Genomic DNA, 16510 nt, shown 5'->3' on the forward strand with positions numbered 1-16510 from the left:
CTTCTATGGCAGATCCTTGATGAGTCCAACGTCTGAATTAGTTCTTAGAACTTTTTTTGGCAGACAGTTCACATGTTCTGCTGCTGTCACCTGTTTAGAGTGGTTAAGGCCTCATCTTTAATGAGACTGTCACAGCATGTGCAGCCTTCTGCCAGTGTGTATCTGAACGATGCACAGTGCAAGCTCTAGCTTTGCCCTTTCCTCATAAAGTGTGGGTTGTCTCTCATAGAGACCTTTTCCCTTTTTTAGAGTTTGAATTTATTCCTTGAATAAGTATTTGAGAAATGAAACGTGTTTTCAGATGGAAAAAAAAAAAACAACCCAAAACTCTGCATTTAGATGATTTGTCTTATTGTACATTTGGGCTGGAAAGAGAGAATAACTGAGAATATGGCCCCTAGCTGTTTGCTTTGTCTCCTGGAGGGGACCATATGTCAGCTCTGGAAACTGGAAGATGCATCCCTGCAACTGTCCCTAAATCAAGGGCATGGGAGCTGTAGGAACTGACGTTGCAAACTCGATCAGTTTCTAATTAAGTAGACTGCCTGTGAAACGTGATGAACATCTGAGGTAGATGTTAATTTGACCCCAACACGATGAGGTGGTGGTTAAAGAAACACAGAGTCCTTTATGATGTGTCTGAAGTGGGCTGAGTATTGGGGCAGGTAGTGCCCGGGAGGAAAAGAAAGCTTGTTCATTCCAACCACTTGATTGCAGTGCCCGTGCTTTGCCTATGAGGTGAGTGTGCCCTTTGACAAACCGGCTTCATATGATCCATAGCTAATATGTCTCTTCCTTTTGGCAGAGACTACATGGCAGCAAACCTGAGCGTGAATCTCTACACTGTGAATGAGCCCTGGCTGTACTCCATCCTGTGGTGCTCTGGTGTCCCGTCGGTCACCTCCGACAGCTCCCACGTCCTTCGCAAGGTGCCTTTTCCCATCTGGTTGATGGTAAGCACAGAAAGGTGCTGTGAACCCCTGGGAGTAGGGACCACCATGGGTTCAATGTGACATTAACCTTGAGTGTTTTCACCCTCTGTATATCTAAGATGGTGACGGATCAGTGCACCTCTTGCACAATCCCTTCTTTTAGGTCTCTCCCCATGCAGCATTTGGGGACCTTGGAGATTGTATTGCATGTCTCACTTAACCCACCCAGCTTTTCCACATTCCTTCAATGTAAATCGCCTTTCCAGACTTGCTGAGCAGCTACTAGAGTTGCAGGACTTCAGTCTGGTTTTAATACCAAATGAGGACAGATTTTACCTCTGGCTACTCCATTGCCATACTAGGAACAAAGACCTTACCCATCACATAGGCAGTAAGGCCTCTGAAAGCTCTGCTAGCACTTTGGGTCTCTGAACCAAAAAGAAACATTCACGTTGGAGTGGAAGGAAAATAGTTGCATCATAGTATTACCCAAACAAGCTCAGCTGCAGAGGTGTACATGGATGTCGTGGGGCTATTTTTTGGTAACAGATTTTGATGGGGGGCAGCTGTTTTGCCACTGCTTTGGGACATCCCATTGGGAAAGGGGAAATAAGATGAGCACAAGGGGAATTCAGACGGCGTTATCTGCATCTTCAGTTGGAGGTCAGACCTCCAGACTACTGCCTGAATGAATGAACATCTATGCATCTGTGAATGTCATTAGTCTCAGCTTAAACTACTGCTTGTATCTGACAACACGGATTTGCACTGGTGTGAGCTGAAGCTGGAAGACTTGAAAATGGTCTGAACAGACTGATCTGTTGGCATCAGAAATTATCACTGTCTGAATTCTGCTGCTGCAAACATCTGTCCTCCTCTGTAGTTAGTAGGAGTTTTGGGTACATCACTGGCAGCTTTTGACTGCAAAATCCTCATTGTCAGCTATGAAAAGCAGCTGATGCTTGGAGCCCTCCTCCTAGGGCTCTCCCATCTGTTGCAATCCCAACACAACATCCTGCAAGGAGGGCTTTGGAAATGGAAAGCTTGAGTTGGGGTTCTGACCCCAACTTGACGTCCTTAACGTGAGTGCCCAACGTGGCGCTCCTGTCATACCTGTCTTTATGAGATTCTCCCTTAAAGGTTTGAGTTACTCTCTGGATTCCAGTTTCTGTGCTCAGAAAATGTTTGCTGACTCTGAGCCTTCTGTGGGATTTGATGGGTATTACAGATTCCTTTTCTTCAGTCATCAATACAAAGTGCTCGAGCTTGCCCAGAAGGTTCTGTTCATGTCTGCCTATTCCTTAAAGCAAAAACACACAGGAAAATCTGATATTTTGGGTGTTGTTGTGGATTACTGATTCAGATAAGTGAAACATTTAGATGTGTAGATTTTCTTCTGGCCTAAAATCCTCCTGAGTTTTCATTCAGAACATCTATGATAGCATTCTCCGATCAGGAAAAAGGCATTTTTGTGCCCATTGGTCTTATTAAATGCAGAAAATTAGGCAGGTCTTATTGCAGTATCAACACGACGTCAGATGTCTCTTTTCCATAGGTAAGTATGAAAATAAAGGATGAAATGTCTATCAGAAGGGTTAGCTAATTAAAGCATTGTCCTGCTCTTCCTGCAGGATACATTGAGACACACAAAAAGGCAGTGACCAGAGAAACTAATTATTCTATTCTGGGAGACAGAGGTAGCAATGTTGGTGGTTCCCAACTGGTTTCACCTATGTCAGCCTGCTGTTGCATGAACTCCTCTTTCTGCATCGTGTTCTATTTCTCTAATTAGATATTATTTGTCTGCATTAATGGCATTGGCCATTGCAGTGCTTGTGTCTGGTCTGGTAATAAGTCAGTAACCTTCTCCTAAGTTGGGTCTGTGGGTCCTTCAGGATTGGGCTGGCCAAGCAGAAGTTTGTTGGCTGTTTGGTGGCCGTCATGGGAGTCTGCTGAGTATCAACAGGAGTTGATTATTAATGACTATTACTTAGACCAGCAAGAGTTGCCTGTACCTCAAAGGACAGAAATCACGACCTATGTGCTTATAGTACAGGGGCCGTTCTAAACAGCTAATGGGTTCAAAATGGAACTTGCCTGTCTGACAGGCAGTGTGCACGTGTTCTTGTTTTCCCACAGGTTTGGATTTCCAAAGAGCTTCTCACCTCACCTTGAGGTAAGAGCTGAGATGGGGAACTTCCAGCTCACAAAGCTCTGAGAAAACATCAGCACGTGCAAAGTGCTTATTAAAGCTTAGAGCTCTTCCTGTTTGCTTCCCAATAACGCCATCTCGAGTGACAGGCTAACAGTAGAAATGTCATCAACATGATTTATCTGTGACCCCTGCAGCTCTGTGCTTTTCTTTCTGCCCTGGTGGTAACTTCAGCAATGTTATGGTCTCCCTGTGCATATACAACAGCTTGAAGATCTGCTCCTGTTCTTTGTCTTCCAGCCTCCAGACGAGTACCGCCTCATCTGGATCACGTCTGATCTCATTTCATTTGTCGTAATTGTAGGAGTTTTTATATTCCAGAAGTAAGTAGCATCGCTGTGGCTCAACTCTCGTGTATTTGTGGTGTGTGATTTCACTGGGGGTGTGGGGTGGAAGAGGGGACTGCGGTGCTCCTCAAGAGCGTGGATTGCCATAGCAGGAAAACTACTGATGCAAAATTCCTACAGAGACTGCAAACAGGAATTAATTCCACTTCGGAGATGACATTTGAATGTGATGAAGTCAGTGCTTTTAAAAGGAGTAAGAGATCTCACAACAGGAATGGCGGACTCCCTGCTCTTCGCATAAATGTGCGTGGGAGAGAAACCTTCAGTGCCTTTGGGGAAATGGACTTCAAGGGGTTTAAATACTTTGGGAGAAGGAGAGGAAATAGTTTGAGCTTCCACAATTGCAGCTTTTACAACGGGGTTGTCTTTTAGTTTTCCTAGAAGTAGTTGGTTTCTATTAGGATGAAGAGAGACGTGTAAGTGATGCGAAACCGTTGCAGCTCAGCAGATCCAATCAGTTGCCCAATTGGATGCTTGGAGAAAAAAAATCCCCTTTTTTCAAAGGCAACATGGAGGCACAAGCCTTTAGGACCCCAAACACACGGATGTGGTGCAGAAAGGCTGGGAGCACGACAAGCTTAAAACACTGATGAATCAGTAGGAGATAAATCAACTTGCTAATGGTAGAGCTGGCCAAACCACCCTCTTGATTATAAGGGAGGAAATGACGGTGTCCTCCTGGTGATGTGCCTGCTCTCCTGAGGGGCACTTTAGCTGTCAGTGATGACACTGAAATAACCCTCTCTGGGAGAGCACGAGCTCAGGAGGAGAAATGCTCTTCCTCCAGTGAGAAGCAGCAGCCTTCCCTTGGGAAAATGTCATTTTGAAATTGCATCTCTCTCTTCACCCGGCTTTGTAATCTCTTCTGCTTTAGCATGCACAAAGCACTACACTAGAGACAGCAAGAGGCTTGTGCTTTCCTTCTTTCTTGATCTCCAAACTGCCTTTGTGTTAGGAGTAGCAATTTCATTTCCTTCAGCTTTATGAGCCAGTAATCTTGCTGTCATGATGACCCAGATCGTCTGCTTGCAGCAATCCCTTTCCCTCCCCAGGGCAGATAATTACCTGGGCATTTTCACCACCTTAAAGCAGGCTGTTGCTCCTGCCAACACCTGCTATGGACTTGACTTCAGGCCATATGTTGGGTCTGTTGATAATTATATCCTTCTATATTTGCAACCCGCGCAGTCCCAGGCTGGTAGACCAGTGCCCAGTAGGTCACCCATTCCGGCACAGCACAATAGAATGAGAAGCAGATTCAGACCCCTCTCTGATTCGATTTACCAACACTTAACAAAACCGATGGCCTACATGAGATCTACCAATGCGTTTGTCATTTGACTCAGAAGCCTGGTGATTCAAATTGCATCCAGTTAAAGCTTTCCTCCGGGTAGACATTGTGGCTGTGTTGTCTGGAAGCTTCCTCTACTCCCTCAGATTCATCAGTGGGTTTAGTAAGAGATTTCCCTGTTCTTCAGGCCTTTATTTCTCAGGCAGAAGTGCACTGAGGAGGCTGAAGCAGGGGCTGAGCTCCTTAGTGCTCTTCTGTCAAGAGCTAAAAAGTCAATGGCAATGAAATACTTCATAGAATCACTAAGGTTGGGAAAGACCTCTGAGATCATCCAGTCCAACCACTGACCCATCACTATTTGAAGAGTTTTGCATCATCTCCCAGAGCTGGTTTGGCAGGTTTTCTCTTATCACATCCAGAAGACCACATCCAAAAGACTTAAACTGAGTCATACTGGAGGCTGTAGGTCTGCTACGTGGGCATTCTGATGGATGGACTGCTCCTCTCCCTTTCCAGCTTGGAGGTGGTTTGGTGGAACAGGGAGAGAGGAAGTAGGGTGAGGGGTGGAAGGACTGTGGGATTTCTCTCCTTTGGGACAGCTGAACCCCAAGTCAGTGGAAGGAAGGAGAATAACTCCAGCATCAGAAGTTGGATTTTCTACAGCAAAAGACTCGCCCTCCCGAGAGCTCCTGCTTTGTGCATCCCACTTAGGAGATGCTCGTTTCCTTGCTCCTCATGGCTGCTTCACCATGCAGAAGAATGGGTATCAGCACCGAGTCTGTGCCTGAAACAAGTCTCAGCTGGATTGCCTATCGACTCCCTGCTGACACAATTCAGCTCCAGGAAGTGGGGCTTGATATTTAGCCTTCAATATGTCGTGTGTTTTTGTGTTAGCATTATTTTTGTGTGTGTATGTGTGTGTATTTTTTTCCTGAAGTTCTTTTTGGGGCAAAACGGGGCTGCTTCCTCCATGCAAGGATGAGGGGGTGGGTGGGATCAGAGGCACTGCTTCGATGTGCTCGTCTCTCTCCTCCGCATGGCTTGTCTCTCCTCCATAGGGCAGGGATCGCTCCTGCTCTTCTACTTCAGCTCTGGGAACAGGATCGTGGCAGGCTCTCCAGGAGGGAAATACCAACTGTGATGACTTCTAACCAATCTCTTTTTTGCCTCTTTGCCTTGTTTATTTTCTTACTGCTCTGACTGTTGTGCATGTTCCTCCTCTTTCTCTCTCTGCTGCATTCTGGCATCTCACAGCTATCACATGATCAGGTAATTCTGGTGCTTTCCTCCTCTTTCTCTTTTTCATTCAGCCTTCCTTTCTCTCTTTCTTTTCTCCCTCTCTGCTACGGCTTCACTGCAGATAGACAGTGAGGGACGCAGCTTTTCCATGATGCTTTCAAACATCTGGCTTCACAAGGGGACCATTAGAGTCAGAACATTGCATGGTCCATAGCCATGAGCACCACGGGAGCCTGATGCTGAAGCTGATGGATGCTTTGAAGGCAATCTGACTTTTTGTTACAAAGATCGAAGTTGCTGCCCTTTAAAAAAGCCCTGTTCTGAGGTCCTGCAGTGTGTTGAAACCGGGCAGTTCCCCATGGAGATGATGCTTTCTCCATGGAAATTATTTCACTGCAAAATGTGCTCTTCCTGCATTTACCAGAGGTTTTTTGGGACCAACCTCTTTAAGCTACCTAATTCTAAGTAACATGAAAATGTATCCTATTCAATTATATTTAGGATCAGTTCTCCAGACTGGGAGTTAATGAACGGGGCTAACAGCTGAGCAGGTTTGGCTCAATGACCTCTGCACTCATTGGAGCTTTGGAGGCTTTTCCCAGTTACACTACTAGGAAACTGGAAATACAGTCTGAAGATAAAAACAACCTTGTACCCAGGAATGGAATGAGCCTGGGATTTGGGATTTGAAGTGCCATAAATTGACAACCCAAATTCCTCCTTGCGTTGACTGTTTTCTCAGTGGTAGTTCTCATCCCATTGGAGGGAAGCACTGTCACCTTTCTGCAGTGAAGCCTTTACCATGTCCAAACTCACACCAAACTCTCCATGTTACCTTCTCCATTCCTTCTGCTTGGCACCATGGGGTTGCATTTTTGAGGACTGGCTCCTCCCTATGCGTGCTCAGCCCCCCTCTTCCCCTACCCACCACCTTTGGGGTCGGGGTTGGCCATCTGGAAGCATCACCTGTTCCACCAGGTACTTGGAATTGCAGTGTTTCATCCTCGCGTCACCTCACCAAAATGGGACTGGCTTTGGGGCCAAGGAGGTGGAGTGCCCTCCTCCTTTCAACTCTCCATTGCTCTCTGGCATTTTTCATGTGGGTGGGGAGATGAGAGAGAGGCATGGAGGAGTTGGTCAGGCTTTAGACAGGAGCAATGGAGGTGTTCAAGACCAGACTGGATGGGGCCCTGGGCAACCTGGTCTTATACCAGATCTGGAGGTTGGTGTCCGTGACTGTGGTGGGGGGTTGGAACTTGATGATCTGTGGGGTCCCTTCCAACCCAAGTCTTTGTATGATCCTATGAATAGCAGGATGGGGACTGTGTGGTTATGTCTGGCTTGGCTCTTTGCTCACTACCATTTTATGACCTTGGTACCCACCAACTCTGTCCCCAGTCTGTCCTTTCCCATCACCTTTCCCTTCCATTTCTCCTCAACCTGAGCACCCCAGTCATGGCCCTAACATGGTGTGTGCTGTCTCTGTGTTGTTGTCCCAGTATTTTTTAGTCTGTTCCTACCCCATGTCCGTCTGGTCTGCTTTGATGCCTCCCAGAACACGACCAACCTGCTGTCTGTCTGACACAACGAGCCCTGCTCTGGGCTGCCCTTTTTGCACATGTGACCGGTCACAACAGAGTCCAAGGGGGTAGGAGAGGTGTTATTTCCTATTAAATAAGCTTCCTGGTGACCCTAAGTCTATTGAGCTCAGCGGAAAATGTTTCATGCAGCATAGAGTGGTGTTGCATCGTGGTTAAATAGACTGATGGCACCTCTGCTAAGAGGGGGTGGTGTTGGGAGCTTGGTTTGCTTTGCATGGGGCTGCAAGCAGCTGTAGAAGCTAACTGAGTAATTGCATGAACCCTTGCAAATTTGGGCTGGTTTTGATGTTGCTCCTTGGGTGTGTTCCATTTGAAAATACATCCTAGCTATGAGCCCTGCTCTGCTTCTCTTACCTGGAGCTGAAATTCCCTCCTGAATGCTCAGGAAGTCCTGACTGGACCTACTAACACTCCATACTAGCCCAGAAAAGGGCCAGAAAATGTTAAGGGAGAGAACTCAGAGGGTACCTGGAGTCAGTGTGCTTCAGCTCAGGTGTGTGCACAAATTTTACCCAGAGAGGTGGTGCAAGAGCTGTCAGAATGCTTGAGCTGGGGCATCCTGTCCAGGGCTCTGTGCCCTAAAGGGGCCCATGCCCTCTGTGGGATGTCTCAAGCCCATGAGCAAGAGATCACCAATGCCTCTAGGCCATGCAACCCAACTTGATGCGCCATGTCTTAATGCTGTGGGCACAGGGAAGACCCAGAATGGTGACAAAGTGTTTTGGTCCTGATTAAGGAATTTCTTACCCTGTGAGACCCTGTGCATGTACTGATCTGAGCAGGATCTGCCTCTGTAGGACAATAAGGGAAGAAATGATAATCTTCCAAGTTAAATTATCTCAGATCAGACGATAATGATAAAAATCGTGGTTTTGGGGTTTTGTTTGTTGGGGTTTTTGGGGGGGCTTTAGTATCTTCTCCACCTCCTCGCGCTGCTTCTGGGTCGCTTCTGTCCATAGGGCCATGAGCTGTGCACTGTGGCCATCCCACCCCATCCCATCCCACCCCATCTTCCCTCTGTAGCAGAGCCCTGTCTTCATCCGTACAGTGTGGTGTCACCCATTGGGATTTGGGTATGGGGAGGGGGGAGAAGGAAAGAGTGGAAACCATGGAAATCAACACCAGATAGATTCCTTGTAATTCATTTTATTTTGAATGGAACAACATCGGGACCTCATCTATGATTGTTTCAGGCCCGTGCTGTGGGCCCAGACTGGAGAGGTGTGAAACTTCTCAGATCTGCTCCTGGGGGGGGGAGAGGCTTAGAAATGTAAGAGAAGGCAGCTGTCACTTGCCCTGACCCAAAAGAAACAAGGAGGAAAAAAAAACAACCAAACACAATGAAAACCAGAAAATATCACATTTTTATTCGATGGGTAAACCACTAGATGGTGCCAGAAGATCAGAAAATCCATCGGCCGCCCTAAATCTGCTATTTTTCCACCCAAGAGCTTTCTTACATCCCTGACTCTGGCAGGGAGAATGGGGATGAGGGGAGCCTTCCTCTGTGTGCAGGAGGTGGAACAAATTGGTGGGTTGGGGGCTGTGAAAACCCACTGAGCCCCAATTCCCCTTTGTTTGAAGGAAATATTCTTCCAATTCCTGTATTTCCTTTGAGGATCTGTGATACAGAGATGCTCACGGGGTGAAAAAGAGCTTTAAAAGCAAAGCCCTACTTAGCTTTGCCGCTGTTGTTGCCTTTTCTTTACGTGCACTTTTAGAACAAAAAGCCTGGCTGATGTTAATGTGAAACCAGGTTCTCATCGGCTTCATGTTGTCATTCGTGTGATGGAAATTTTTGGTGAAGCCAAAGGGAAAAAGAATTAAAGCGTGTTTTGGGTTGGAAGCATTGAAGCAAAGAGCTGGCAGCTGGGGAGCGAGCTGCCCTGGGTTACGTTCCATTCAGGGGCATTGTACATAATGACCTACCTGCACTGAGAGTGCTCATGCTCTCCCTCCAAGCATCTCATGCTGATGTCTTTGCTGCATGTCTTAGGTCTGAGACTCGAACTTCTCTTTTGAGTTCTCTTCTCCTACAAATGTGAGCATGACATGCAGCGAGGAAAAAGAAGTTTCTTCACTTGGCTCGGACTCTGTTCCCTCGTAATCACTCTAAGAGTCAAAATAGTTCACCTCCTTAGGGCAGTTGTGATGTGGTGCAGAGAGGTTTTGGGTGCCTGTAGTCCTTGTTGAAATTAGTGGGGTTGGGATGCTGAAGGCAGTTTAGAGATGGCTCCTTTTTATGTTTGTACCCTCCCTAAGACCACACACTCATGTCTGAACATCCTCCTGCCATGCGGGGTTGCGTAGGTACAAGGGCACGAAAGCATTGAGGGCCTCTGGGAGTTGGTCTTCCCGGTGTTGGTGACCGCTTTGAGGATGCTCTTAGGGTTGGGGAGACCCAGCCCCTGATATCCCCTTCTTCTCTTGCAGGTGGCGCTTAGGAAGCATCAGGACCTACAACCCAGAGCAGATCATGCTCAGCGCTGCCGTCCGCCGGTCCAGTCGGGATGTCAAGATCATGAAGGAGAAGCTGATCTTCTCGGGTATGGATTGGGGCTGTCAGTCACAGCTCTTTGCTTCATCCTCTGCTGACAGAGGAGGTAGAGTCTCAGAGTCATTAATGTTGGCAAAGACCTCTGTGATCACCAAGTGCAGGACCTTGGGCTCTATTATTGGTGAATAATTCAGCCTGTGGCATAGCATCACATATATGGCAAGGTTCAGTTTTGCTTCTGACGGTGGTGGAGCTTACAGGGTCTGAAACTTAGAGAAGAGCTCCAGTTTGGAGGTAATTCACAACTGGATTTTAAATAGGGCTAATGCTACTGAAGCCAGGAGGAATTCCCTTTAGGATAAGATGGATCTCAGTCTCAAGTTGCATCAGGAGAGATTCAGATTGGATGTTAGGAAGTTCTTCACAGTAACGGTGGTTGAGAAATGCAGAGCACTGCCCAGGGAAGTGGCAGAGTCCCCATCCCTCGTGGAACTTAAGGGGCATGGATGTGGCACTAAGGGATGTGGTTTAGTGATGGGACTTGGGAGGTCAGGCTGGTGGTGGGACTGGATCATCTTGAAGGTCCTTTCCAACCTAGGCGATAACTATGATTTTACTGGCTGCTCATCCATGAGGGTCTCCTGCATCTTGCACCACTGTGATAACAACCTCCCCTCCTTTGCCCTCCCCAGAGATCAACAACGGCGTGGAGACCACAGACGAGCTGTCCCTCTGCTCTGAAAACGGCTATGCCAACGAGATGGTCACCCCCACGGATCATCGGGGCACCAGGCTGCGGATGGACTGAGGGGCTCCAGCCCAACCCCACGTGTGGCCAACCCCGCGTTCGCTCCAGCAACGAGAGCTGCGCTCTCCTGCTTGCCATGGGATGGGAAACTTTGAGGAACTGCTGGCCGGGCAGAGATCCCTCCCCATTCCACCATCAGTGGCTGCTCCACCTCTCTGCTTATGAGATTGAGGGGCTTGTTTTGTTGTTTTTGTTTTTGTTTTTTTTTGTAAATATGTAGAAAATCTGACTTTTTTGTCTTTTTTTTTGTCTTTTTTTTGCTTTTGTTTTATTTCTTGAGTGTAATTTTTCCAGGGCATGAGTGGAAATACCGTGTTCATTAAACCCTCCACGTTATGGCTGAAGTTATTTGAACCTTGATGTGACAGCCTGAGTCTCCCCGGGGGGGAGTTTGGGACAGTTCCCCCCACCCTGCTCCATTCCTTCCCTTGATGCGTCGAGTGTGTAGCTGAGTTGTTTAAACTGTACGTTGTGAAGTTCTCGTGAAGTGTCATTCTTTTTTTTCTCTGTTTTCCTTGTTTTATTTTTGTTCCCCTTCCCCCTCCAATCCCCATCCTTATCCTTCCCCTTCCTGGGCAATGAAGTGTTAGCTGTAATTGAACAGGAGGCTGCTTGGAGGAGAGAAGCTTTCCTTGGAGAGGAGATGGCACTGCTCTTCCATGTTGGAGTTCAGAGCTGGAAGAGCTGCACTGGCTCAGAGGCTTGGTCACTTCTCTCTGTCCCGTTCCCCATCCCCAAAACTTGGATGTTGACAGAAAAAATGGCCTTCTTGGATTGTCCGTAGGCAAATCCTGGGCGGTAGCTGCAGATTGGCCTCTGCTGGCAGCAACGCTTTGGTTTTGTTGTTCTTTTTCTATCTTCTCCATGAGTTGGGCACCTGGATGGTTTGCCCAAAGCAATGCCATGGGCACTGTCTCTGCTCCCATCTGGCTAAAGAGCGTCTGCATTTGCAGTAGCTCCTTACTTTGCTGCATCCGTGCAGGAGGAGGAGGAGGAGCAGCGGTGAGCCCCTCTGTGCCCTACAGATGCCCCTGGGTGAAGGAGATGTAAATAGTTTGGAAGCTGAAGTAGCCCAGGGAAGTAATTTATTCCCGCAAGGAGGTGTTTCCTACTTGCTTTAAAACCAGCATCTTTAAAGCTGCATGTCGGCATCCTGCAGAGGAGCAATGGTCTTGCAGCAGTTGCACACTCCCAGTGCAAAAGGCTTGAAACCAAAATCCTGGAGCAGAGGTTTAAAGAAACATGAAATAAAGCTTAGAAACCACACTGATGGCAGCTGTGTTTTATCCACCAGGGGTGGGATGCTCAGCTTCCTGCTCTCAGTCTGCGGGGTCTCACTGGGCAGAGCCTGTTTTGGGGTCACTGTGCTGTTTGTGTGGTTCCCAAGGCAGCCAAATGCAGCTGGAAGCCTGACAGTGATGTGAGTGGCTCCTGGCTCGGTCCCTGTGGCCTTCTGGTGTTGGGTCACTCCTTCCCTCACCAGAACTTGGTTGGTACAATATGCAAAGTGGGAAATCCCATTAAGCACAGGCTTCCTTTGAAGCTTGGTGTGTTCCACCTTGGAAATGCCAGGAGCTGTTTCCCATGGAAGAAATGGGACCCAAAGCTCAGGCTTTGAGCTGAGCCTGCTTGCTGAGCCCTGGGAGAAACCGCCTTGTAGGAGAGAAGGGAGGTTTGGGGGATGCCACAGCAATCAGGCTCGAGCAGGTCGTCCTCGTGGTGGCAGCACTGGAGTTTTGAATCTTGAATGTACTGAAGTAGCATATTGAAACCTCAGAATCTTGGGTTCGGTGCGTAAGAATTAAGAGTGCAGAAGTGGTCATTGCAGCTGTGTATAGGGATGCCAAAGCGACATAAGGAACATACCTCTATTAATAATGCAAGTAAACAAATATGAATTGTGATGCTTTAGAACGCACCTTCCAAGCAGCACAAATTGAGACTTCAATTTGTCTGCACCTACCGCGGGTTCTCATGAATGTAGATGGAATGAGTCCCTCGCCCACGCTCCCTCTTATCCTCCCCAAATACTCATCTTCTGTATGGAATTCTCTTGAGGCTGTGAAACATGGTGGGTGGTTAATTTTTTTCCATGCAGAATCGCAAGGTTTTGGTGGATTTGAAGGCTTTTGGGATAAAAGTTGCTTCTACCCTTAATGAGGCGCTGCACTGAAGCGTTCCTGGCGGATGGTCATTGCCATTGAGAGCTGCTGCTGAATCTTGGCATCTGTTGATAATCACCTGCATGTTCTGTTTTTATCCTCAGCGATGACAGTATTGAAAGGTGATGTGCTTACAAGCTTGGAGGTGTTAAAAGCAATCCAACCAAGAGTCATTGTCTTCACAGTTCATTTTTTGATGATGAGACCCGGACTCAATGCGTAATGCACCGACTGTTACCGTCCTGAAGATTTGCTACTTCCTTTTTTTTTGTTGTTGTTGTTTTTTTTTTAAGGAATATACTTTTTTTGATGAAAATAGAGCTAGACCAAAATGAACCCTGCCGTGCTCTGTGAAATAAACTGTCAGTATCCCCCTGCCGGTCTGTCATCTTCTTGTGTGTTTTGGGCTCGCTTGCAAAGTGCTCTTCTTGCATTGACCCTCGTGTTTCTGCTTTTTGTGCTTTGTGAGAGAACCTCGAGGTCTGACCTCGGGTTGGGAATTAGGAACAAGTTCTGCTTCATCTCTAAAAGAGTGGAAATGCGCTTTGCAGCTGCCGAGGGAGGTGGGAGAGTCACTGTCCATGCAGGGGTTCCAGAACCGTGGAGATGAGGCACTGAAGGACGTGGTCAGTGGGATGGGTAGGGTTGGGCTTGGGGATCTGGGAAGTCTTTTCTAACATGAATGATTCTATGACCAGAGGAAGGTTTGGAGATTCTCCTTTCTGAGGTCAGTATTGTGCTGCATCCTCCCTCCTGTCCATGTTTTATCCAACAGCAGTTGACAAGCAGTCAAGTGGAAACGATGCGACACTGCAGACCCACACCTTGACTTATATATATATACATATATATAAAAAATATTTGGTGCTCATGGCCACATGGGGACAATGATGCACCACTGTTGCTGGTCTGGCAGCAGTCTTAAGCCAAACAAATGGGAAGCAATTCATTTCTAATGCACACTGTGCACGTCATTGCCCCAGGGTGCTGCGAAGACCAAAAAACATAAGCACATTTGAAGAGGAATAATTGGCTCTTATGTCCATTAGCACTTATTAAACACAACAGCCTGGATGTAAGATCCAGCTTGAGAAGTCCTTGAGCAGTTCTTTGCTGAAAGCATGTATTAAAGGAAGGGCTTGCTTGGTGTTTGCTCTATTTCTTCAGCCCAGGATCTGCTCCCAGCTGCAGACAGTGGGTGCTTTGGGTTAGGAGGGGATCTCGTCTGGGCCAGCCTGCGATTCTTCCTTGTTAATCAGCTGTTTTCTCCAACCCATGAATGGCTGCATTAAGGGACAGATGAAAGGGATTAAAGAAAACACAACGGTATCTCATTGGTTGGTGACTGATAGTCAGTTCTGTGTCAAGGATTCGACTGGCTCAGGGAATACCATCTGAGAGCGAAAAATAAAACTGCCCTAAGGGGAAGAGGGAGAGCTCCTGATTTCCACAGTACTGAATAATCTATAATGGGAGGCTGTGATTGCTGTACCCTTGGGAAAGACACTAAAAAGTCAAAGGGAGAGCAAAGAGAGTCATGTAGCCCGTGTCTGTTGTTCAAATAAAAGAACTGAGAACTGGCTGCTGGCTCTAAGCCCAAATGGCTTGGGACAGCCAACATTCTGCTATTTAACTCTTTCTTCTTCTCTAGAACTGCCCTTATTCATACAAGCTTAGTGGCACAGCTGTGATAGCTCCCATAGAACCTGGAAACCATGGTGGCGCAATCACTTTACTGGTAGAGCTGTAGTTCTGGGGTCTGGGAGGTTATGCTGGCATGGCCATACCATAGTTCTACAGTAACCTGCCATACAAAGCATCTCTTACATCCCTGCTAAAAGCCTTCATATGATGCAGTGGCTCAGAGCTTACAAAAAGTGGGCATGGAAAGTCCAGCTGTGCTGTGAGTGGCAGCAGTGACACAGGACTGAAGGCTTGTTCTGGTTGGCCATTCCAGAGCCATGGGGATGTGACACTGAGGGACGTGGGCAGTGGTAATGGTGGGGTTGGGTTGGGGTTGGGGTTCTGAGTGGTGTTTTCCAACCTTCTTGATTCTGTGATGGTGTGGTCAGGTCCGAATGATCTCCCTCCCTATGATCTCCATTACCTGATTTATCCAAAGCTCTCTTGCCTTCCCTCTTTTCTACTTGTTTTCTTTTTTGTTTAGCTGCATCCCTTCCCCTTCCTATTTTTTCTTTTTCTGACACAATTACTTTGTTGTTCCTTTCATTCCTCATTCACAAAGAGTTTTTCCCACAGTTCTGGCTCCACAAACATTAATTTCCCCTTTGTGTCTTTTTAAATGCACGTAGCTTTGAGCCCAGTGGCTCCTGTAGACCACGTGCCATGGGTTGATCATCTTTAATGTGAACAAGGTATTTTACAGTGCAATAGGGATCCCAACTCACTGCTTCTGGTGTCTGCATCTACACTGGGAGGAGACCCAGGGCACTGGGAGCTAATGAGAGGATGAACTCTTGCCCCTGCACCAGGTGTTCATCCTCCAGGGCTGCCTATTAGACACCCAGTGTCCTTTTGTAGACCTCTGGGGTATTTAATGCCCTCAGTTTCATGCAATAGGACCATAAGCATGGGCTGTAGCGCAGCCTTCGCACAGTGACAGCCATGTTGGGGCGCAGTGATAGCACAGGAATAGATCCAGGGCTAAGCACAGTGGCTGCCTATGAAAACGTGCTAATAGGTGGCACGAACACAGGGTCAGCTGCAATCCAGAAAGTCAATTCACAGTCAATTGGTGCATTTACAACAACTTACCAGCAGGCTGCTGCATGCCTTGCTGAAAGCTGGGGGTTGCTTTCAGGTTGGTTGGCAAGGTGTCAATAGCTTTACAACTTCAGCGAAGGGTTTCCTGTACTCAGGAGGTCTGTTCGTCCCAAAGAGAAGGATCAATGCTGTGCTGCTCATTGTGCTGATGACCCTCTCCACCCACCCACCCACCCTGGATGGCGCCCACCGGAGCCAACTCAATTGGGGATGGAAGGTCCTGAGACCAAACTCCCCAGTCCCCTGAGCCCACATCAGAGGCTGGGAAACCAAAGTCTTTTCCAGGTTGCTGCCAATTCATGTGCAAATGCTGGCCATGAGCAGGATGCCAGCTTGTGCCCTGCATCCCACTGATGGGAGAGGAGCAGAAGGGATCCAGCTGGAAAGCACAGAGATGGTGCTCCAAGAAAAGATGACTTTACTGGGACAGCAACAACGCAGGGTTGGTTGTTCTTTGCATTTCTGCTTAGAATGAAGTAATACAAAGTGATGCTGGGAAAGGGAGGGTACAGGCTGAGTTGCATCAAGGAGTTTGGCAGTATTGAGGTTGATGGTTACTCTATGGAGCCAGCTCAGGGCTGCTTTGCTCCTTGCTATGAGCTTCAGCCAGCAATGGGATTGAGTTGGAGGGAAGACT

The 16510-nt window shown here is 47.5% G+C and overlaps 1 protein-coding gene across 4 annotated transcripts in view; it reads left to right on the forward strand.

Moving 5' to 3' along the window:
- The window catches only part of GDPD5 (glycerophosphodiester phosphodiesterase domain containing 5), a 138808-nt gene extending 125340 nt beyond the window's left edge, over nt 1-13468 (forward strand). For 3 of the 4 annotated variants that reach the window (XM_072327038.1, XM_072327040.1, XM_072327039.1), the window contains exons 13-17: nt 806-953; nt 3385-3467; nt 6037-6051; nt 10056-10168; nt 10812-13468. In XM_072327038.1, the coding sequence (XP_072183139.1) occupies nt 806-953; nt 3385-3467; nt 6037-6051; nt 10056-10168; nt 10812-10927 (475 nt within the window). In that variant the 3' untranslated portion in view covers nt 10928-13468. The remainder of the gene's footprint in view (nt 1-805; nt 954-3384; nt 3468-6036; nt 6052-10055; nt 10169-10811) is intronic. The other variant, XM_072327041.1, reaches the window with a different exon arrangement.
- Nucleotides 13469-16510: the final 3042 nt, after the last annotated feature.

The sequence above is a fragment of the Excalfactoria chinensis genome, chromosome 1 (genome assembly GCF_039878825.1).
Source record: "Excalfactoria chinensis isolate bCotChi1 chromosome 1, bCotChi1.hap2, whole genome shotgun sequence".
NCBI classification, from domain to species: Eukaryota; Metazoa; Chordata; class Aves; order Galliformes; family Phasianidae; genus Excalfactoria; species Excalfactoria chinensis.